General features: G+C 46.6%; 1 protein-coding gene across 1 annotated transcript in view; it reads left to right on the top strand.

Moving 5' to 3' along the window:
* The window catches only part of Polr3b (RNA polymerase III subunit B), a 127,641-nt gene extending 104,619 nt beyond the window's left edge, over positions 1-23,022 (top strand). Inside the window, exons 24-28 of the mRNA XM_006986977.4 lie at positions 2,972-3,075; positions 3,502-3,668; positions 7,481-7,594; positions 10,564-10,737; positions 18,471-23,022. Of these exons, the coding sequence (XP_006987039.1) occupies positions 2,972-3,075; positions 3,502-3,668; positions 7,481-7,594; positions 10,564-10,737; positions 18,471-18,600 (689 nt within the window). The 3' untranslated portion in view covers positions 18,601-23,022. The remainder of the gene's footprint in view (positions 1-2,971; positions 3,076-3,501; positions 3,669-7,480; positions 7,595-10,563; positions 10,738-18,470) is intronic.
* The last annotated feature ends 885 nt before the right edge of the window (positions 23,023-23,907 follow it).

Genomic DNA, 23,907 nt, shown 5'->3' with positions numbered 1-23,907 from the left:
CTTTCACACAAAACAAACAACACAGGCTGTCTGCTATGGGAACCGTCTTGGCATATAAAAGGGTTTCAGGGACTCGAGTAATTTTAAGTTAGCGAAGATTTAATTTTTGGCTTACAGGTGCCCTTGGTTCAGATACAGCCAGAGCAGATCTGCTACAGGATGAAAAAAAGCTACTCGTGTGCTTTCTGCCACAAGTGTCAGGAAACGGCAGATAAGGAAAGAACGTCCCAAAAGGATGCTCTGCAGTGACGATTAATCAGGCTTGGAGGAAAATTACTAGATTCTGATTTTAGGAATGAGCATTTCATCCTCTAGCATAATGAGGTTGATTGAACTGGCCCAGTTAAACACATCAACTAAGACCAAAGATAAAGTGCAGGTCTTCTCCCTTCCTGCCCTCCCAGGTCGCAGCCTGCCTGTCACACTGCCTCAGTCTGTTCGGGACCACCTGTCCCTGCCTCCTACCTTCCCCTGGTGCTTTGGAGTGTGGACAGCGGGCAGCTTCTCCCAAGCTGACCCCAGCATCCCTGTGAGTTCTGGCTGAAAGGGTCCTGCATTTTTCCTTTGGATTTGTGTTTGAGGGTATCACTGGACGCTGACTCTCAGCAGCATTCCTGCCCTTGTAGGAATTAGCATGCTCAACACTTGGCTCATGGCTTCACGGTGATGTCAGGGTGCCTAGTTCACAATCTGATGTCCTTCAAAGGAGATTTTCCAGTAGCCCTAGGGTTTTGTCAGATAATTTCAGTATGGAGATGTGTTTTAGGAGGGAAGGAAAAAGTCACATACTTTGCTTGACATAAATTTTATTTAGCACATAGCTGGGTTTGAACTACAGCATACCAAATAACCGCTGTGTTACTCATACAGAAAAGCATTCATGATATGATAAAACCTTCTCAACCAAGATAGCACTCAAAGGGGCTGTATGCTCCAGACTGTATGCTCCAGACTGTATGCTCCAGACTGTATGCTCTAGACTGTATGCTCCAGACTGTATGCTCTGGAATCTGACTCCATGAGCCTGATTGCAGTCTTGCTGGCAGCCCCTCGAAAGCAGAGTGTCAACACAATTCTAGATACAGGGGGATTCCTCTCCTCTGAGCTTCTGTTTTTCATAGTGCACAGCTCATAAAGGTTTTGTTTTAAAGTAGTTTGGAGTTCTGGGGCTGCAGCTTGGTGCTTGCTTATCATGTCTTAGGATTTAGCTCCGACAGTGCAATAATAATAAAAGTTTTAAAAAATAAGTGGCTTGAATTATATAAAGTACAAACAGGAGTGGAAAACTTAGGTTTTTTCAATAGGTCCTGACATTAGTAAGTGCACACATCGGAGAAAGGAGGTCTGTTTTATTACTACAGTCAAGAGCGTTTGTTTCTTTATTCACTGCTGTTATGTACAACTCTTCCAGTTCTTTTTTTTTTTTAACTTTTTTATGTTCACTGGTATTTTGCCTCCATGTATATCTGTGTACAGACAGGTGCGAGCTGCCATGTGGGTGTTGGGAACTGAACCCAGGTCCTCTGGAAGAGCAGCCAGTGCTCTTAACTGCTGAGCCATCTCTCCAGCCCCCAAGTCTTGTAGTTCTTATATAAAATGTGATTGAGCACCTAAATTCTGTCCCTACTCATCTTCCCAGGAAAAGCAAATCAGAAGGATTAAAAAACTGTTTAGCAGCAAAATCTTTCCAAGGTTAGAAGCTGCCAGGGAATACTCAGGTCTGCAACCTTGAGAGACTGTCAGCGGAGTGCAGAGCTGGTGGGCTGCTGTGTGCCCTGCAACCTTGAGAGACTGTCAGCGGAGTGCAGAGCTGGTGGGCTGCTGTGTGCCCTGATTTCCTGCAACCTTGAGAGACTGTCAGTGGTGTGCAGAGCTGGTGGGCTGCTGTGTGCCCTGCAACCTTGAGAGACTGTCAGTGGAGTGCAGAGCTGGTGGGCTGCTGTGTGCCCTGCAACCTTGAGAGACTGTCAGTGGAGTGCAGAGCTGGTGGGCTGCTGTGTGCCCTGATTTCCTGCAACCTTGAGAGACTGTCAGCGGAGTGCAGAGCTGGTGGGCTGCCATGTGTGCTCTGCTTTCATTCTTAGAATTCCATGTCTAATTCTAGCCTTTTGCTCTGAGAATGATTTGGCTCTTACTTTTCTTGTTGGTCTTTACAAGTTCAATCAAAGATCACTTTTCTAATATGCTGTAAGCTATAGGAATTAAAATTCCTTAAGGCAGGTTAAGCTCAGCTAGGGAAGCTCTGGCGAGGTGGGCCAAGAGGCAGCTCTCAGCCAGAGTGCACCTGCTAGCACTTCAGCTGTGCACACGGATTTCTTTCTTTTCAGTGGTTTGTTTTTAGTGTATGCGCATTTGGTATTTGCCTGCTGCGTGTATGGCTGTCAGTTTCCCCGGAACTGGAGTTACAGACAGTTGTGAGCTGCCATCCAGATGTTGGGGAGAGCAGCTGGGGCTCTTCACCGCCGAGCCAATCATCTCTCCAGCCCCAGCACGAGGATCTCTGGTCATAGGTTTCTAATGCCAGTTTACATATTCAGTCTCACTCAGCCCTTCTTTGTTTGGTGGTCAGAGAATCTGGATTCCTGTGGTTTGGGTATAGAACCGGCAGACCACAGCCTGGCTGACAAGGAGCAGAGACGGCTGAGGGCTAAGCTTCCAGGGACGAGCAGGCCTGAGACTGTGCTTCGGCTCTCATGGTCCTCAGGGAAGAAGGTGGGCAAACAGCCTGACAGCACCATTGTGTGTCTGCCAGCAGGCCAGTCCACAGGCTACAATGCTTTTCTGCAAGGAGAGTCATCTTTGAACTGCTTGGCTACCAGGGCTGTTGGAAATTGCCTTTGTTACTCTTAAAGGAGACAGTGGGGAGGGCTTATGAGAGTGGGAATGGGGATAGCAGCGGGAAGATCCCAATTAAGGACCCCATTCTTCCCTCCTGCCCGTTTGCCTCACGTGCTGTGAAACCTGTCCCCAGGTGTTTGCGGCCTGATCGTCCCCCAGGAGGACATGCCGTTCTGCGACTCTGGTATCTGTCCCGACATCATAATGAACCCGCACGGCTTCCCATCGAGAATGACGGTCAGTTACCTGTGGGCTTTCCAGAGGTGTGCTCTGGAAGAAGGAAGAGGGCTGTTAGTTTAGTTACAGTGAGCGGTCCCTGACAGATGGACGGACGCCTCGTCCTCTTACTCCCCTCTGGGGCCCTGCAGATGCTCTGGGAGCGGCCACTTCCTGTCATCTGTAATTCTTCCACAGGCCCCGTGTCCTCAGCCACAGTGCTTAGCTCATACTTGAGTTTCCTTATCTGAAAACTAGGGAAACCATAGCGATGTTAGTCACCCAGGCCAGGGTTCCTCAGCAAGGCACCAGTGAATGCCTGTATTAGTAATGTATCACTCTTGGTAATTGTGGGGCTTGAAGCTACCTGGAAGCCAAAGCTAAGTAGGCCAGGAGAACCCTACGCCACAGGAGACACTCACCATTTGTTCCCATCTCACCCCACAGGTCGGAAAGTTAATTGAGTTGCTGGCCGGCAAGGCGGGTGTGTTAGACGGCAGGTTCCACTACGGTACCGCCTTTGGAGGGAGTAAAGTAAAGGATGTGTGTGAAGACCTCGTTCGCCATGGCTACAACTACCTGGGGAAGGACTACGTCACCTCAGGCATCACAGGGTGAGTGTACTGTCCATCGCCAGGAAGAACGGAGGCCAGAAAAGTGTAAGATGTGAAATTCCAAGACTTCCGTAGTCAGGAGCAATGAAGCTTCGCTGTTTTAGGAAACCTGGTACAAGGGAAGGTGTAGGAAACGGGTTGTTGCGCTGGGCACGGTGCTGCACACCTTCAATCCCAGCACTGGGCGGGGAGGGGGCAGAGGCAGGCAGATCTCTGTGAATTCGAGGCCAACCTGGTCTACAGAGCGAGATCCAGGACAGTCAGGGCTGCACAGAGAAACCCTGACTCAAAAAAACTAAAAGGAAAGCAAAGGTCATTGAGGACGACTTGCATTTGTTGGTAAGACGGTCACTCTGTTCAACAAGGCCGGATTTCTGTGTTGCTTCTGTGGAATACATTGACTGCCGCGGATGCGGGGGTTGTCCCCCAGCCTGGGGCCAGTGCTCACACCAGTACGGTTGTGTTAAACACCTACCATGTGCCAGGCTTTGATGGGATCGAAGTCAGTTAAGTCACAAAGCTGATCATACGGGTCATTATTAGACATGGAACAGTGGCAGGCCCCAGTGACTGCCTGGTGGAGGCAGGCTGTTTGGTTGTTTACACAGATTATCTACTTTGCTTTGGCTTTGAGGATTTTGGTTTTGTTCTGTGGTGCTGAACATTGAACCCCGAGCCTCGTGCATGCTTACCAAGCACTCCATGCCTGGGTCTCTCACCCTCTGTCCACTGATTACCCAAGGAAAACCCAACCTAGTACTGCCGTTTCCTGCCTCACTGCTCTCCAGTCATTGTAACCGGACATGTCCATGATGCTGTTGTCCTTCACCCAGCTGGGACACCATGGCAGTCATCACTACCGGACATGTCCATGGTACTGTTGTCCTTCACCCAGCTGGGAGAGCAAGCTGGCTCTGTTACTCTGTCTCCGGAACCTAGCACAGGTGCTCCAGCAGTGCCTGCTGGGTGGGAAAATGCTGACAAGAAGAACTCGCTCTCAGCACATGAAGACAAGGGAACAGTGAGAGGGTGGGTAAGATGTGGAGGGACCGAAGCTGTCCTGCTGTTTCGAGAACATGTCACAAGGAAAGTACCCTCCGAGTACATTCCGAGAAGTGGTAGGCGCCAGCCCAGCTGATAGTCCATAAGGAGGCAGCTCTCCAGCTGAGGTGAGGCTGGGAAGACAGTGAAGGGTCTGCCTGTCATCTCTGACAGACAGACGTCCATGCAATTATTGTGAATGATGAGGTCTTGGAACTCAGAGCAAATCAGCTGCTTTGTATCCTGTAGCAGATAAAACCCTAGGCCAGGGGCCCCAGGGATGATTCTGCAGTAGACAACACTAGCTGCTGCTCCACGGGACCCAAGTGTGAGACCCAAGGGCTTCTGAACCAGTGCACTGCACTCCTGCAGGGACACACAGGGAGGGAGGGAGGGAGGGAGGGAGGGAGGGAGGGAGGGAGGGAGGGAGGGAGGGAGGGAGGGAGGGAGTCAGGGAGTCTCTGTAGCGACCCTTGGGTTGAAACCCACCTGAACACGGGTGCAGCTCAGCTGAAGCATGTGTGAGGGAGAGCATGCTGCTTAACTGCAATGCTCAAAAAATGCTCCAGAAGTGATGGAAGTTCCCCAAATCCATTTCTGCTGCAGATATGGAGTACTTTTTAAAATGACTTGTCCAGATGGTAACAATACAGATTTCTTTGGGTAAATCATTCTTGAGATGTTAAAAAAACAAAATCTCATTTTAGAGAAAATTTAACAGTCTGCTTCACTTAAGTATGATTTAGTTAAATAGTTAGGGATCCATTTCAAAAAACATAATCATTGCTAAACCTATCACCTTCATTTCTACTCAGAAATAATATTGTCCAGAGATTGTACAAAACCATAGGACCCATTCAGTGCAGCTTCCTAAATATAACTGCACTGAAAGGTTGGCATAAGCTACAGCTGTGTGCTGTGGACGGCTGTGGTCTACATGCTTCCCTTGGCACCACGTGGACTTTTCATTTCCTTGCCGTTGCCCTCCATGCCAGAGCTTGAGGAGCACTGTTGAGCCTGTTCAGATCTCCCCAGGACCAGCAAATGTCCTCCCTGCTCTCACCCATGTTCCTGATCTTAGCTAGAAGTAGGAATTGCCTGTGGCTTTACTCTGTTGATGTGGACTAGCACTGGGTGACGGATGTCCATAAATTCTACCATGAGTTAATCATTGCTGAGAACTGGAGTCATTTTCTAGAACTGGAAAGACCCTTGGCTGACCACCTTGATACAAGGAAACTGAATTGGAAAGGTTATGGTGCATCCATGAGAGACTGGAACAAGAGCAGGGTCTCTCAAAGCCCTTGCTCCTGTGCCTTCCTCTCCACCGTGACTTCCTGGGGTCTCATTGTGCTGAAATTCATGGAGTGGCCCAGTAACTACAGTAGCCTTTGCTCATACATTGGCGCTTTGGAATTGGACCAGGCAATCTGGGCCAAAGTCGGCAGCTGCTTTTCTGTAGTGTGTAGCTTCCTTTGCTCCTCCCACTTGACAGCATGCTTTACTCAAAGTGAACTTGATTTTCAGATAGGCCAGTGTGACAGGCAGAGAGAGCACCAGGTTTGAGTTCTGGTCACACCACTCTCTAGTTCTTACCTAACCTCCTCAGGCTCACTGGGCCTGTTTCTGCATCTTCAAAAATGAGACACAGTGCTCCCAGCCTGCTATGTTGATGGACTAAAAAGTGCTGGAGAGTACTTTCTTCCCTTTGAGGAAGTACACTTGAAGAAGGCAAAAGATCTTGGAAGGCTTTGTGGAAGGCTTTCATTTCCTGGCTGTTTGCTTCAGATAAGACTTTTTTCCCTGTCAGAGCACTTACATACTCACTTACTTTTGAGATTCTTTCTATAGTTATTCATTCGTGGAATAAGTTATGTACAGACATTTATTGAGCACCAGGTGTATGCAGGCAGTACAGATACAGGAGCCACTGTGGCAAAGGAGACAAAGAACTGCCTTCTTCTGGAAGGCCAGACAGTAAACAGAGACAAACAGTGATTACCACACAGAGGTGCTGCGTACACTACAGGGGAGGGAAGAGGTGGAGAGGAAGGGAGGAGGACTTCTCTCAGAAGGTTCACACCTGGAATCCTAGCACATAGGAGGGGCGCCAAGAGAGTGTAAGTTTGACACCAGCCTAGGCTATGTAGCAAGTCCCAGGGCCGCTTAAGCCATGTGGTGAGACCTTGTCTCAAACAAAAAGAAAGAAAAGATGTTCCAGAAAGTTCCTCTAAGGAATCACTGTTGACAGGCACATATACCTGCCAGATGACCACTGTTAGCACACATCTGAGGGCGGTGGTCTGAGGCAGCAGGTTTAGTATGTTTGCCCTGATAGCCATGTTCAATTTTGGCAACATGGGATTCAGAAAAGAAAACATTGGGAATTTTAGAGTAGAATGACCTGCTGTGATTTCCACTTTAGGAGGCCACGCCCCGGTTGTTCTGGTAGACCAGTTGTCTAGGGGTGAGAGTAGAAGGAAGGTCAGCCAGGAACTAACACACCAGGAGACGATGTCCTGGTGAAACAGGTGGTGATGAAGAGGGCCATCCTGTTGACGGCTCATTTCCTGTGAGGGCATGATCTGCTCACACAGTGCTAGTGCGCCTGTGGGTTTGGTCTAGCCTTTTCATCCACTCTAGACTGAGGGTCAGCCTCACAGTTGTCCTAAGTCTCTGAGAAAACAGCAAGGACCTCCTGGTGCTGAGGCAGGAGAAGGCTGCTGAGTTACCCAGACTGTTTCTTAACCCCCAGTGCTGACTTCTTTCAGGGAGCCCTTAGAAGCGTACATCTACTTTGGACCCGTGTACTACCAGAAGCTGAAGCACATGGTGCTGGATAAGATGCACGCCCGGGCCCGGGGACCACGCGCCGTGCTCACCAGGTAAGAGAAGTGATTGATGCTGCAGTCAAGTCGTCGGACGCTTGTCTGTGGGATAAACAGTCCCAGCAGAACTCCTGTTTCCCTTAAGAGATCCACATTTGGGTGTGTTAGACACATTGCCTTATCCCTTTCTATTGCTGTGATTAAAAACACCATGACCAAAGGCAGCTTGAGCAGGAGAGAATTCTTAGGACTCTCAGGCAGCACCATCACTGACAGAAGCCCGGACAGGAATTCAAGGCAGGAACTGAAGCAGAGACCATAGAGCTGCTTACTATCTTGCACCTCATGGCTTGCTCAGCCTGATACCACTCAGGACTACCTGCCTAAGAACATCACCACCCACAGTGAGCGGGGACCCTCCTACATCATTCATTAATCAAGAAAATGTCCAAGCTTGCCTACAGGCCAGTCTTAAGGAGGCTTTTTCTCAATTGAGGTCTTTCCTCTCAGAAGACTGTAGCATATGTCATGTTGGGAAAAAAAACAAACAAAAAAGTAGCCAGCACAATTGATCCCTTGTGAACTTCAACCATAACTTTTACTTTCTCATCTGTCCCAAGGATGTCGTATTAATATTAATATCAATATCACAATATAAAACATCCCACCTTTTAAAAGTTCCATGGTCTTTAAAAATTCAAAGTTTCTCTAAAATTCCAAAGTCTCCCAGCTGTAAGCTCCTGTAAAACCTAAAAGAAGGTAAACACTCGGTTACTCCAGGAGGGAAGATCGGCAGAGCCACAGGCCAGTCAGCTCAGAGCCTGTTGTCAGTGTTGTGGTGAGTGGCTTTCTGTAGATGTAGGTCTGTTTCCATAGGTTCAACATGCAGAGCAAAGAGATTGGGGAAAATAAAATTGTACCAAAGGCAGTGAGATGCTCCATGGGTAAGGCTGCCTCCGGATCCTATCTCCCCGAAGTCCTCGTCACGGATGGTGGTACCTGCTTCACAGAGTGATAGTACTACAGACCGAATACCAGGCACATGACAGATGTTTGATGGCTATCTAGGCCTCTCATTTTCACTGATCATGCTGGATAAATGGGAAGAAAACGGGGCAGCCACCATTTGGCTTTGCTTTTTGAAAGCCAAACTCAGTCTTGAGCATAACTTGAACAGATGCAGTGCCTATTAAAACTATAGATGTGTGTGTGTGTGTGTGTGTGTGTGTGTGTGTGTGTGTGTGTGTGTGTGTGTGTGTGTGTGCGTGTGCGCGCGCGCGCGCTTCAAAATGCTGGAAAGGGTCTGGAGAGATGGCTTAGTGGTTAAGAGCACTTGTTACTCTTGCAGAGGACCTGGATTCAATTGCCAGCACTCACATGGTAGTTCACAACCATCCATAACTCCAGTTCTAGGGGATCCCACACCCTTTTTTGATCTCTGAAGGCACCAGGAACACACATGGTGTACATATGTGCAGCAAAACACTCATGCATAAGATAGAATAATCTTCTTTAAATGTTTTTAAAGATGAAAAGGGAAGAAGAGCTAAGATTCTCTAGGTAGTTGTTGCCTGAGCAGTAAGACCGCCAGGGGCCAGGTGTTGTCCCTTCTGATCAGTTATAGTGTCCCTTTTCAACATGGAGCTTGTCTGGGACAGTTGACCATAGTCAGTTATCTCAGGCTGATGAAGTGCAAGCGTGGAGACCGCCCATATGTAGATGACCACCGTCACCTGTCCAGCCATCTCCAGTGGAGAGAGTGCCTGTCCATGGTGCATCTGCCAGCAGATAAAAATGGGGAAGGTTGTGTTCATGGTGACGTTTCCTCCACGGAGTGCTCCTCCAGACCTTTTAGTTAGCTTTTCATTTGTAGCTTTTTCTGTCAAATAATCTGCTCTTCATTTGATTTCTCTTGGTAACACCCAGCTATAACAAGCAACATGAACATTTCAGCGTATGTTGGGAGGCACTGTGTTCACTGTGTCATGGGGAGTCCATTCAAGGAAGTAGCAGGCCGTGGGGCTGTTCTGGTTTGCTTTCTGCTATAGCTATAAAATACTGACTAGAACCAACTTGGGGAGGAAAGGTTTATTTGGCTTACAGGTTACAGTTATCCCCCAGGGGAGCCAAGGCAGGAACTGCAGAGGAACACTGCTTACTGGCTTGCTTCCCCTGGGTGCTCAGTTTCCTACCTGCCCAGGGATGGCACTGTCCATACAGGCTGGGCTCTCCCACATCAATCAGCAATTTAAAAAATAAAAAAAAAAAAAAATGGTCCACAGAGATGTGCACAGTCTAATTTGATGGAGGCAATTCTTCATTTGACATTCCCTGTTCCCTGGGTGGGTCTAGGTTCTCAGCAAGTTCACAAAAGCTAAGCAGCACAGAGCCCTTGCAGGAGCTACTGGAGACCTATGTTTCTTCATCGTCTAAGTCTCTTTTTCTCTAAGTAACAGAGAACTAAGGCATCTCTGAAAATACTCTAAGACATTGCTCTCCAATTTGAGTACTATACTAGCCTAATAGCAGTGACCATGATGTGAGAGTAATGAATGTTAACATTAGGATTGGGGGATTATGTAAACAATATATTCTTATATTATGGCTATAGTGGTATGTTGTATGATAAGGACTATATAATTATGTTTTGTTTTTTGTTTTTTTTTTTGTTTTGTTTTTTTTTTGGTTTTTCGAGACAGGGTTTCTCTGTGTAGCTTTGCGCCTTTCCTGGAACTCACTCTGTAGGCCAGGCTGGCCTCGAACTCACAGAGATCCGCCTGCCTCTGCCTCCCAAGTGCTGGGATTAAAGGCGTGCGCCACCACCGCCCGGCCTATAATTATGTTTTTTTCACAATGATAGCCACTAGCTTGCTCTCTGGAAGCTCTTCAGAGACCGAGCAGTTCCAGGTCACTGTTTGATGTGGTTCAGATGCGGAAGGGCCTGCTTGAAAGCCTTGCTTTTGGTCAGTGTGTGATGCTGCCTCTATTTTCCGTGTCTAATGCATGTCTGCTCATTTACTACAAAGGCAGCCCACTGAAGGGCGATCTCGTGATGGTGGCTTACGTCTTGGAGAAATGGAACGTGATTGTTTAATCGGCTATGGAGCAAGTATGCTTTTGCTGGAGAGACTAATGATCTCAAGTGATGCCTTTGAGGTTGACGTCTGTGGGCAGTGTGGACTCCTGGGATATTCTGGCTGGTAAGTGGATAGACACCACATCTCTCAGACCACATCCCTTGGCTAGGTAATGGCCCAAGAACTGTCCGTGACCAGACTCAACATACTCTGTAGTCTTTGCCTGTGATCATGTGTGTGCCCCCACTTGTCCAAACATCCCCATGAGTAGATGTTTGTATGTTGTGTCTTTAATGCTGTATTTATACTGCTGTAGTTTAAGCTCCTAAGTAGGACAGATTTTCTCCTAATTTTAATATTATTGCAGGGGCTGAAGAGATAGTTAAGCACTTGTTGCTCCAGGACCTGGGTTCAGTCCCAGTGCTCATATGGTAGCTTACAACCACCCATCCATAACTAGAATTGCAACTTAAAACAAACAAAACCCTTAGGGGAAGTTGTATCAAGATCCATATTGGTAATCTCAGACCCCAAAAGCCAAATTACCCCGTATCTTACAAACAGTGACAAAGCTAGGACAAAGACCTGGTGTGTGTACTGTGCCCCCCCCCATGACAAGTGCCCTGGACTGTCTACTCCATGCTGCACAGACCGTCTCTGTCTCAGTTGCTCACCCAGCATGCATTCAGTATCTGCTGTGTCAGATGCAGCTCTGGGTCCAGAAGAACGGTAGGAAGGAGACATGCCGGCTGCTCCCTGCATTCTGTCTGTCTCACGGATGCACTCTCCCGTTTGCACTTGCAGATGCTCAATGAAAAATGTAACTGCTAAGTGACTCCTCACATTGTGGAACTAACTAATAAGTTCATTATGTAATTTATAAAGTTTTTTATTTCCATGTACAGTCGAGTGTCTAAAGGCCATCTTATGGGTGATGTTCCCTGGGTTATTTGTGTTGTAGAGTTGTAGAACCTTTCTTGTTTGTAATCACTCCACTGCCACCAGCATACAAAAAGATCTGCTTAGGGGTATCAGGGTCTGCAGCCCTGCAGTCCCCGGGTCACTGACAGAGTCTGTGGTCCCTCTGATCCATCGCAGTGTCTAAGATAGACGTTCCACAGATGGAGAATAGCCATGATATCCTACCCCCCTCATTGGCCCTACCCAGAGCCCCTCTTTCTCAGTGTGAAACTAAGTGAGCAGTCATTGCTGGAGTTTGAGGAACGCATGGTCACCTTTTCCTCCCTCCAAACAGTCTTACCTTCTGCCTTTCTTTATAAGCTGCCACTTCTTGGTTAGATCAGGCAGGTCAGGAATCAGCAAAGGGCCAGGCCTGCTAGATGCTTAGAAAGTAAAGGTGCAGCCAAGCGGTGGTGGCACACGCCTTTAATCCCAGCACTCGGGAGGCAGAGGCAGGCGGATCTCTGTGCATTTGAGGCCAGTCTGGTCTACAGAGCTAGTTCTAGAACAGCTAAGGCTACACAAAGAAACTCTGTCTCAAAAAAACAAAAAGAAAGAGAAAAAAAAGTAAAGGTGTACACAAACCTGATGACCTGAGTTCCAGCCCCAGGACCGCATGGGAAAGAGTAGAATCTCACCTATTGTCCTCTGACCTCCAGGTGTACACGGTGGCATGCACAGGCCTACAGACATACACAGGCACACACAGTCATACAAACAAATGGTAGATAAATAGAGTAAATGTTTTGTTTTTTGTCTTTTTTTAAAGAGCAAAGGGACTTCTTAGAGCACAATATATACTTGCTAGCTTGGTAACAAACCTTTTAAGAGATTATTTTATGATTGTAGTGTAGATGAATTGATGAGTGTAGTCAGATGTTTCTCTCCCACCCATTCAGAAGCCAAATATGAATTGTAAGTGCTCGGCCAGTAGCTCAGGCTTATTACTAGCTAACTCTTACATTTAAATTAACCCATTTCTATTAATCTATGTATTGCTACATGGCTCGTAGCTTTACCTGTCCTCTAGCATGTCTTGCTTCCTTGTCTCCCCTCTCTGCCCTCCTTCTTCCCATCATTCTCAGTTTGACTTTCCTGCCTAACTTTCTGCCTAGCTACTGACCTGTCTGCTTTTTATTAACTAATGAGAGTAGTACATATTCATAATGTAGAAAAGGATTGTTCTATAGCATTTTTCCCTTATTGTCTAATTAAAAAAGAAGGTTTTAACCTTAATAAAGTAAAACTATATACAACAAAATCAGTGATTAAGTACAAATTACAGTAATAATATCCAAACCATTAGCATTTGGCAAAATTAGAAAAAATACTTAATTATCTATCTTATCTTGGTGAGTCTAAAGTTTTGTATCTAATTTATCTTTTATCGTAACCAAGAAAACTGTAACTAGCCTATCTAGTCTTCAACTCTATCAAAGACCCCCAAAAGTGTGAAATGTTACCTAATGACAGGGACGTCTCGCTGCCTGGACAGTCACTTAAAGTTCCTCTGTAACATTGGGGCATCTGTCTTTGGCCTACAGGCCTAGTATAGCTGACAGATTTTTCTCGAAGCAGGAAATTATGAAGGACTGTCCTACCATGTCTTGGCATAGTATGGTAGTCACTTTCTTTTATGTCCTGCTGGTCCAGTTTGGTCAGTAACTGTCACAATTGAGGCAAGTTTCTCTGCCCACATGGCTAGCTTTTGCCATGAAGAAAGCAAACTCCATATGGAGCTTCTTTGATACTCGTCACGTCCTTTTAAGTAGGCTGGTGCTGCCAGGAGCAAACCCGTCTCACTGTCATGAAAGACCTTAGGTTATTAAACATATTAAATGCCATATTCTGTAGGTCTTTGAAGTGTTTCAAGACCATCTCTCTAAATATCTCTTTAACCTTGAAAACATACCTAATATGACTATAAGTTTGAATATTGTAGATGGTTATTAATCTGTATTCCTTAATTATGCATTATACTTTTAAATGAGCTGTATAAACACAATACCTTAAACAAAAGTAGAAAAATACATACAGTATAACAAAATTAACTTTAAATTTGTATCAATAAACTAAAATCTATACCAGTGTAAAATATGTAAGATTAATAGTTGGGTTTTTTGTTTTTGTTTTTGTTTTTTTTTTTTGGTTTAAAGGTAGATTCAGTAATCTACCCTTTATCCTGTCATTTCTGTATCCCCCCTTTTCTTTTCAGAACAAGATCCCTGAATCTAATCTCCTTTGTTTAGCTTTTTTCCTGACCATTATCCATAACAACTTGTAACCAATCTCCCTAAAGGATGACAAACATTCATAATTTATTTTTGGGAATGTGGGCATAGTCCTCTAGACTACATCCTGCTAATTGAGGGCACTGGTAATCTTTGGGGGACCCTTGAGAAAATTCAGGATTATCATCAAGTCCTTGAAGCTGTTCTGGATTTAGAACACATAGGAAACTGCAACAGAGGCACTCTGAGATGTTGGATCATCTGGGCCATCCATTCCCACTGGAGATTTGGGAGGGGGGGCGGTAGAGGATGGGTCTTCCTCGGCCAAACCTGATTTTTTCTGAACCTGAAATGAATCCAGAGCCTCTCATTTCCTATAGAAACAAAAGCATAACCTTTTCCTCAAAGTAATATGTCTTTTGATTTAAATTTTGTAGTCAAGATAATTTTAAAATATATAAGTTGGTTTAATATAGCAGTTTCTTTAATCCAAAGCCTCTTAGCAGCCAAAAAATTTAAAGATAACACAGTAATATACATAGTCCAGACTCTGTTTTCCATCTTCATGTGGCTTATTATATTTTTATTCTATTCCTTTTTAAGGACTTTATTATTTTAAAACTATATTTTTTTAATCTAAGACTGTATATATTCTTTTTTTTTTTTTCTTTTCTCTCCCAAGCCTACACATATTTTTAAACACACTGTGGCCCGTCTAGAGGTTCTTTTTATCTGAACCTGTCCTTACTGTGCATCTATAACCTTTTCTGTCAGCATGAGCAAAAAAACTGCTGTGTAGCTTAGATCATGGCATGCTGGTGCTGGCTCCTTCCCCTTGGTTCTCTGAAAGTCTAGTCTCATGGCAAAGGCATGTTTACTTAATATTATTTATAAATGCTCAGCTGATAGCTCAGGCTTGTTACTAGCTAACTCTTACATTTTAAATTAACCATTTCTATTAATCTGTGTATTGTCACATGGCTCGTGGCTTTACCTGTCTTCTTAACATGTCTTGCTTCCTGGGCAGCTGGCTGGCGTCTCCCCTGACTCCACCCTCCTTCTTCCCATCACTCTCAGATTGGCTTTCCTGCCTAACTTCCTGCCCAGCTACCGCCCAGGCAGCTTTTTATTAACCAAGGAGAGTAATATATATTCATAGTGTAGAAAAGGATTGTTCCACAACAGGTGAGTCCTATTTATGAAGAAACTGTTAATTTGGACACAATGGAAAAGTGTCCACTTTTAATTTCATTCTTTCCCTAAGGTCACAGAGTTGGTGATGTTCTTATGAGAATAAGCCTACCCTTTGCTATCAATGAGATGAGGTTTGTTCAGTCTTAGGAAGTCTATTGTCTTCTGAAATGCATATAGAGCATAGTGTGTGGTGTATAACAAATAGACAGAGAGCAATAGCCTTATAGGGTGGGGCCTGGAGCCTAGTTCCCCATCCTTAAACCCTTCAGTCTGGCACAAGAGTTCTCATTTCATCTTCCTTGTATTTCTCCCCTCCTCTGAAAGAAAAAGGAACAGTGAAGCGGTTCCCCAGGCCCAAGCCTTTGTCTCTGTGCTCGGTGCTTGGGTACAGCTGGCATCAGGCTGGACCGACGGCTCTATCTCGTTAAACCTCTGCCTCCTTTGCTGCTTTGCTTCTGTCTAGTGTCAAGCTCATCTGATTGCAGCCCTGATCATGCGTTCAGTGTGCTATCCTTTGAAAGGACTTGATCAGGTCATGTGGTCTGGCGGTCTTTATCTGCAGCTACATAGACCTTAAGACACCGTATGTCTAATTTGAGTGCCCTACTTATACTCTGTTGCCAGCAGAAGAAAATCCTAACCCATCCTGTAGTCTGGCTGCCTCTTGATGAGCTGCTGTCTGGCTGAGCAGCATAATGATGCTGTCATTTTTCCTGTCATTACCTGGTCTGTGCGCCCAGCTGATGGAGGGAGGAAGCACAGCGAGTTGGAGACACTTGCCCTTTAATAAGCCACACAATGGAGGCTGGGTAATTAAGAAGTTCAGTGCCTTGGAGCAGGACCCGTGAGTGACTTGCACATTAGTAAGGCATTGCTATGGGGAGGTTTACAGCAAGACTCTTGTTTCTCAGAGGACCCGGACAGAAGTCACCGGTGAGCCCTATTAAGGGAATCAGCTCGTGGAGGATGCTGCACTGGGCATGCACCTCGGGTGCAGCCACAGCTTCCTCCTCTTGCTGTCCTCGTCCTGGAGATCAGTTTACTTTATTGTTCTTGGTCAGGTTTCTATCTCTGCAAGTAGTTCAGCCATAGAGTAAATTAGCTTACGTATGTATGTATGTGTAAATAAAGAACGTTGGAATGTTTTGAATGGTTATATTAAGAAGATTAATTGGTTATTCAGGCTATGAATCAGCACATATGAAAATTATAACTAGATTAACCGAAATTGGAGCCACCATATATATACAGGATAGGAAAACCAGGAAGAAGGTACCCCAGTTCAGTCTGTTTCCCCAATTTAATTAAAGTAGTATATGGGTATGATTCCTGAATAGTTTGGACCCACACAGCACATTAAAAACATGTCTTGATTCTAATGCTTTAAAGAAGTCTTTGGGCTGTCTTTTAAGAGATTTTATGTTGCTGAAGTTTCTATCATCACTGTGTCTCTGCTGTCAGCATCGGGGATGGTGCAGCTTTCTCCCACCGGACCCCCCCACCAGGGGTTCTGTCCCGTAGGTCACTATCACCATGTAAGTTCTCATCCCCAGTATTGGCTCTGCTTTTCTGAAGTTTAAACAAGGGAAAGAGTATGATGTCAGTCTCACACTTACCTCAGGACCCGGTAGATGGCATGGGATCCGCTGCAAGTTTGAAGCCAGCCTGGTCTGCATGGCAGGTCAAGGATGCACCAAGGTTCTGAAGCAAGCCTCTGTCAATAAAATAGGATTAAATACAGCACATAGGCGCGTGCGTGCGCACACAAACACTCACACACAAAAGCAAGCAGTCGCTATAGAAATAGCCCTTGCTCAAAGTTACAAGTCCGGGTACAGACATTCCCACCTCCCAGAGATGACTGCTGGTATAATTGAGTGGCAGTGTCCTTGGAGCATGGCTGATTGCCCTTTCTCTTCAGTTTTTACTTACTTTTTAAATCGTAAAGCCTCTCAAGATTTTGATAATAGAAGAAGATCCAAATGTGAACCTTTAAAAAAAATGAAAAGACCTCATGCAGCCTAGGCTGGCCTTGAACTTATGATCCTCTTGCTTCTCCTCCCAGGTGCTAAACTTACAGGACCATAGGAATGCACCATCACATCCACTCAAATATATACGTTTTTTTCTTTGACATTTATTCTTAGTTTTTGTATTTATGTATTAACTACAGATGCCATTGGGTACTTACAGAGGTTGCAGGTCTTGGTCGGTCCCTTGTCCCCCGTCCCCCGTCACTCCCGTGGGACCTAGGGATCAGACTCATCAGACTAGGTGAAGGCGCCCGCTGAGTCGGCTCGCCTGCCCTGGCTTCTTCTCCCTCTCCTTTTAGTGGGTGCTTTCCCTGCTAGCAGTCTGTGGAGGCCAGAAGAGGAGGTCAGATTCCCTGGGACTGGAGTTCCAGATGGTTGTGAGCCGTCGTGTGGATGCTGGGACTCAAACACATGTCCTCTGGAAGAGCAGCCAGTGTTCTTAACCATTGAGCCGTCTCTCTAGTCCTCCTTACTTTTGCATCTTACAAGTCTTTTCAAACCTCTGATGTGTTTGGGGCTTAGAGATCCATCTGAGGGAGCCTGGGTATTGTCTTGCTAATGGGTATTTTACTCTACAGTGTATCCTGAACATCTCCCGTTTCCATGACTGTGAGTCTGCTGTGACGTTGAGTGACTAGAACACTCTTCTGTATAAATCTCCTAGAATGAGAACCAGCTGGTTCTCTGAGCTCCAGCTCTGTGGTCTTGTTAATAGCCTCGCTGTGGACACTCTTCTGAGTCTTCTACTGGAAAACCTGGAAGGACAACTCACGTCCTCCCCAAGGGACCTTCCGTAGTCATAGATTAGGAGTGGGACCAGAAGAGGGCGAAGAATCTGACACAGTGTGGCTAGCATGTTGGCTGGGGTGCAGGCTGTTGCAGGGGTCAAGTGGAAATATTGGCATGTACATATACACATTTCTCAGGTTTTTGCAAGGGATGGCTTACTGTAAATACTGACAGATAGACCAGTCCTGAGGCCACTGCTGCTCTCCTATTTAAAAGGCTTCTTTTTCATCAGACTTGACGTGCCTCAGTGGTAGGAACTGAATTTTTTAGTGAGTGTGTTTCAGAGAACAGTGTGGTACAGAGATGCCCCCAAACACTATGTGGATTGGTGGATTCAGCTGAAAACTCCAACAGAGAAACAGCTGACTCAGTTCCTGGTGGTTCCAGTTTCTGGGATTCTTTCAAAACAGTTTGACGCAAATGTATTCCCTTTTGAAGAGAAAGCCCTAGAAATGTGGATGGACTCAAGTTGCATACTTTTAAACTGCAGAGGTTGGTTTGTATCATTCTTGACTTTGAGTCCACAGATGTCCCTCTAACTTTGGAGCCATCAGTCCGTGTCTGACAGGGATGGGCTGCCGGGGAGAGGGACGTAGCGTACTGTTCCCTTAGTTGCCGCCCCTCTGATGCATGCTGACTTGGGTTTCAGGTGCCACTACTGCAAGTCGTCCTGCCACGTGTCCTCGCTCCGCATCCCGTACGCCTGCAAGCTGCTCTTCCAGGAGTTGCAGTCCATGAACATCATCCCCAGGTTGAAACTGGCCAAGTACAATGAGTAAGGATGGGACACGGCCGGACTCTGAGTGACTTCTGAGAGTCAAAACAAAGCTGAGAGGAGGAGCAGCAGCCTTCTGGGTTCCAAAAGGCTGACTGGACAGCCTTGACCAAGAGCTTTGATTCACGGGAGATGCCGGCCCCACAGACCGCAGCCTCGTGCCGATTCACAGGGGCACACAAGCTAGAGAGGTTATGAACTGCTGTTGATTTTCTTTTGATTTGAGTTAGAATCTCACTCTGTAGTCCAGGCTGGATTTGAGCTCATCCCAATCCTCCTGCCTCCATCTCTCACAAGTGCTGGATTTACAGGTATGAGCAAGCATGCCTGGCTTATTTATGTTGTTACATTTTAAAATGTACTGATTTAGAAAAACCTTCCTTACAATTCCCCGTGACATCTTCTGGTTAACAGAACTCTGGTTTCTCATCAAATGTGCAGGAGGTAAAAAGTTGTATCTGTTGGCGCAAACATGAAGCCGAGTTCATCCCCAGCGACCCACATAAGAGCTGGACATGCACCTAGCACCTGTGTGGGTCTGCTGCTGTGGAGGTGGGGTCGGGAGCAGCCAGGCAGGTCCTGAGCTTGCAGCCAGTGTAGCCAGTCAGGGCACTTTAGGTTCAGTGACAGATCCTGGCTTAAGAACTGAAGCGGAGAGTGGTGAGGAAGACTCCCAGTGTCCACCTCCGGCCCCACGCACGTACGGATAGTTAGACTTGTTGGAAGAAGTAAACGACACCCAGAGGGTGACACATGGGCTCTCTGGGGTGTGGAAGGGCCAGCGGTTACATCAAGTCTCACACACTGAGACTTGAGTCTTGGTGGGATGTGATCAGTGCAGCCCGCCTTACAAGAATGTCCTTCCTTAAATACCAGATGGCAGTTATTTTGAACCTCCAAAATACCTGGGTACAGTGTGTGGACACGTGGTCATGCCTGTCCCTTCCATTCCTACCAGGATGTTAATTGTCCATTCTCCCAACTGTTGTACCCTGAAGCCCAATAAATATTTGTACTAATGATTATTTATATTAAAAAATAAAAGAGTCCAAAACATTGAGTAATGAATGGTCCGGGCTCTGTTCTCAGCATCGTGCCACATGGAAATGCTCCTGAGATTACTGACAGGTCTGTGCACTGCAGAGATCAGACTCCAGTGTGAACAAGAGGCTGAGGGGCCCCAGGACTTTTCAGACCACCGCTCACCCCAGGCTAAGACAGGTGGCCCAAGGGACCAAACTAGGCACTGACCTGAAGACTCACCCATCTTGTGTTCCTCACAATAAAGACGTGGAAGTCGGAACAGCTGCTCAGTCCAAGCAGAGGAGGCTGTGAGCGGGCAGCGTTCCTTCAGTGTGTGTGACGTCAGAGGAGGCACCACGTGTTCCCTGAAAGTCGGCTGTTCCCTGCTTCATCGTACCTTTCTCCATATTGATGGCCCCTCCACATCACTGTACTTGGGCTGTGTGCTTCCTTGGTCCGCAGAGGGATTTTTTCCTGCGGTGATCTTGATTCCACCAACTCCATCAAGGTTGGTAATCCCGCAGTGCCGGGCCGCGTTGTCACCGAGCACTCAGGTCCTTTGGGAGGAGTAGGCGGTGTTCTGGGTACTAGCACCAGGACATGTCGCTCAGCACTCAGTACGATGAATGGATGCACTGTATTGGGGTAGAAGGAGCAGAACATGCTTCTTGATGAACGTGGAGTCCAGGAAGGTGGGCCAGTCTGTGAGCAGACCGAACTCAACTCATGGGTGTTGTACAACACCCATGCACACTGAGCCACGCTCACAAGCTTGAAGCACTTTTCAGGGTGATTAGCTCCCTATTACAGCCAAAGAAACTGGGACAGAGTAGCCAAGTGGCTCCCTAGACCACACCACCACAAGGGGTGGCAAGAGCTCCAAAGCCCCGGGCTGTTTGGCTTCATCCACGATGCACCCCAAGTGTGTTAGATGTTTCCTGCAGACGAGAGGTGTGATCACCCGGACAGTCGCTGCCTGTCTGGTGGAGGAAACGACAGTGCTCCGAGTTCACACCACTGAGGCGGCTTCGGGTCTAAACTGACATCAGTCACAGGAAAGCAGCGGTTTCAAAGCTAGCAGAGGGCACCCTGTGAGCTGTTTGAGAACGTCAGTGAGGAGACGGCAGCGCTGGGCTGTGGCGCCGTGGTGGATCACTTGCCCAGCACCCCGTTTAAAGTTATTCTCGGCCCCTGCTTTAAAAGCTACCAATTAGATCCTATTTTTAGTAAAGATGGATGATTTCCTACAGGCCGCCCATGAAGCGCCTTCCCCTGAGGGAAGGGTGAGAGTGGCATGCGATGCGGTGGGAGTCTCACCCAGACTCACCCTCGCGGAGGCTTCAGCGGAGCCAAGGGGCTGCGGAGACTCTCGGGTGTTGCCAAGGTACCCGACCAGACGGGCTGACATCGCGCAGGCACGGGGAGAAAGCTCGCTGAGTGACTCGGACCTTCACTGCCCCCTGGGTCTGTCGGCTCAGGCTGCTGTGGCCGAGTACCACAGGAGGGGGGCTGAGGTGACGGGTTACTTTCTTAGTTACGAAGGTTCCTGTCAGCCAGCACCTTGAGTCCCCGGTGGCTTCTCCCTGGTGCACACTCAAAGCACACTTGGGCACCACTTCTCAGGACACCAGCCCCGCTGGTTAGCAGCCACTCGTCCGACATCACTAGTTCTCTAAAGGGGCTGCTCTCTGGATACGGCACAGCGACAGGGCTTCGGCATGGAGACTGAGGAGACGGCTCAGTCCGTTGTACCCCTCGAGACATTTGAAACAGTTCAGGACAGGACAAGCAGACCTGTGGGAAGTACCTATTCAAACCCAGTCACCAGAACAGTTCACTCCTAGATTTTGTGTGTGTGTGTGTGTGTGTGTGTGTGTGTGTGTGAGAGAGAGAGAGAGAGAGAGAGAGAGAGAGAGAGAGAGAGAGAGAGAGGTGGGGGAGTGTGTATGTGGATGCATGTGTGTGAGGATGTGTTGTGTGTAACAATGAGAGTATAGGGGGTGTGACTGAGTGTGGGGTTGTAAGTGTGACCATGTGTGTGCGTGCATGTGGGGGGGGTCAGTGTCCCCTGCAACATTGTCATAGCCCCAGGTTTTACAGAACCCCTACCTACTAACAACACTAAATTACAGTATGTCATCACAGAAGAACACCTAGGATGATGAAAATGAGTTGCTACTGCATGTAATATCAGTCATCTCAAAAAAATTAATTACTGGAAAAGCCCCCAAAGTTTATATATTTTGTTGGTTCTTTTTGGCCTTTGGTGGTGCAGGGAGGAACAGTCTCATGTAGCTCAGCCAGGCCTTGAGTTATCTTGACTTCTGATTCTCCCGCCCACACCTCCTCAGTGCTGGGTTGCAGCACCCCACCATGCCTGGTTTATGTGGTGCTGAGGATCCAACCAGGGCTCCACGTGCCACACCAACTCCAGTGTCGTCCGTGTGACATGAACAATTATGCCAATAATAGCAGACGGGAGATACGTGTCCCACGGGACTAAGCTCCCTGGAGGTCCCTGGCAGAGTGCCTATGTTATGCCTCCTTCTCGAAGGAGACGTGCTTCACAGATCATGAGTTCTCTGGGCTATGGGTTCTGTATAACTGCTTTTCTGATAATGTTCTAATTAATCTATAAAACACAGCCAAAATTAATGAATGCTTGGGTTGTGAACTGTGGAGGAAAGGGGAAGCTGGACATGAACCTTATTTAGATATAGCAGAATCAACTATTCCTTAAAGACCTCAAGCCTCAAGCCGCTAGATAATAGAAAGTATAATAGTTCAGGAACTTCTAGGGAATGAACACTCACCCACTAGGAATCCTTTAGGAATCCCAACTAAAGTGATTTATGGCAGAAAACATTATCTTATAGGAGGCAGATAGTGGGCCCCTCTGTTGAGGAAGTTCAGCATGGAAAACTTAAGGACTACAGCAGAACCCCTTCCCCTTACAGGTGTAAAAGTACAAGAGTCCATATTCCAGCAGGTAAAAAGGTTTTATATTAGAAGAGATATATGATAAAGAACTAAAGAAAGACTTAGGGAGGATCTGCAACATCCAAATTGGCTAAATGGGTCATGAGAACCAGAAAAGTAAAAATGAATAATAAACTAGCGAGTAGCTGAGATAAAGATGAAGGACACAGCTGCAAGAAGCCTACACAAGTCTAGGAACTGTACTAAGTTTAAAAAAACACAGACTGCTCTTTGGGTCATAAAGTTCTTGTGAGTGAAGGGATATGTCTAGCGCCGATTAATAACTGTGTGCTTGATGTTTTTTAAAAGATGATGTAATTGAAGTATTACCAAGCTCTCATTGTTCCTTGTATGACTTGATAGTTTTCTTTTCTGTATATAAACTACTGATTTGCAGAAGTAAAATTGCAGCAGATTCAAACCACTTTTGAGTGTGTTTGTTGTCTGTCTGTCAGTCGCCGAATCCTTGCCTTCCTGACTACCCAAGCCCTGATTCTCCTACGGTCATGGTACTCCCGGTGGGCCAGTCCATGGCATCCATGCATGCTGGGCAAGCAGACTGCCAACTGAGCTACATTCCCAGGCTCTTTTGGTTCAAATTAGGCAGAATTGATCTATGAAATGAAGTCGTGTGTGTGTGTGTGTGTGTGTGTGTGTGTGTGTGTGTGTGTGTGTGTAAAATTCCTTAAATTGCATGTTCAGGGACTGGAGAGATGGCTCAGCAGTCAAGATTCCCAGCACCCACATTGGGAGGCTCACAGCAACCTGTAACTCCAGCTCCAAATGATCCAGCGCCCTCTTTTGGCCTCTATGGGCACTGCACTAATGTGCACATAAGCACACACACAAAATAGGAAGTTTTTTAAAAAGATATATAATTTTTGTATTGGGTTTATGTTACTCTTTAATACCTTTTTTAAGCCTACCAGGTAACTCAGCAGTTAAGGACACAGGCTCAGCCTCATGGCTACACGATCTCAAATTGTCTCTGCTCCTTGCGTTTTCCATCTTCAGAATAGAGGGATAATAGTACCATCCAGGGACTCTTTGTTTTTCCCTTTTTCAAAAAAAAATTATTCTATACGTCTTTTACATCACGGGTCTTGATCCCATTCATTTCCCTGTCCCTTTGCATCTCCCTTCCACCCCTGCACACACACACACACACACACACACACACACACACACACACAAAATTGAAGGGTAAAAATAAAAATCTCATGGGAGCTGCATGTGACAGTGAGTCCATGTATCTTTACTTGCAAGTGTCCAGTGTTCGTTGCAAAGAGTCATTGGTCTGGTTCGAGGC

This window comes from Peromyscus maniculatus, chromosome 18 (assembly GCF_049852395.1).
Source record: "Peromyscus maniculatus bairdii isolate BWxNUB_F1_BW_parent chromosome 18, HU_Pman_BW_mat_3.1, whole genome shotgun sequence".
NCBI lineage: Eukaryota > Metazoa > Chordata > Mammalia > Rodentia > Cricetidae > Peromyscus > Peromyscus maniculatus.
This window is presented reverse-complemented; position numbering and strand designations above follow the sequence as displayed.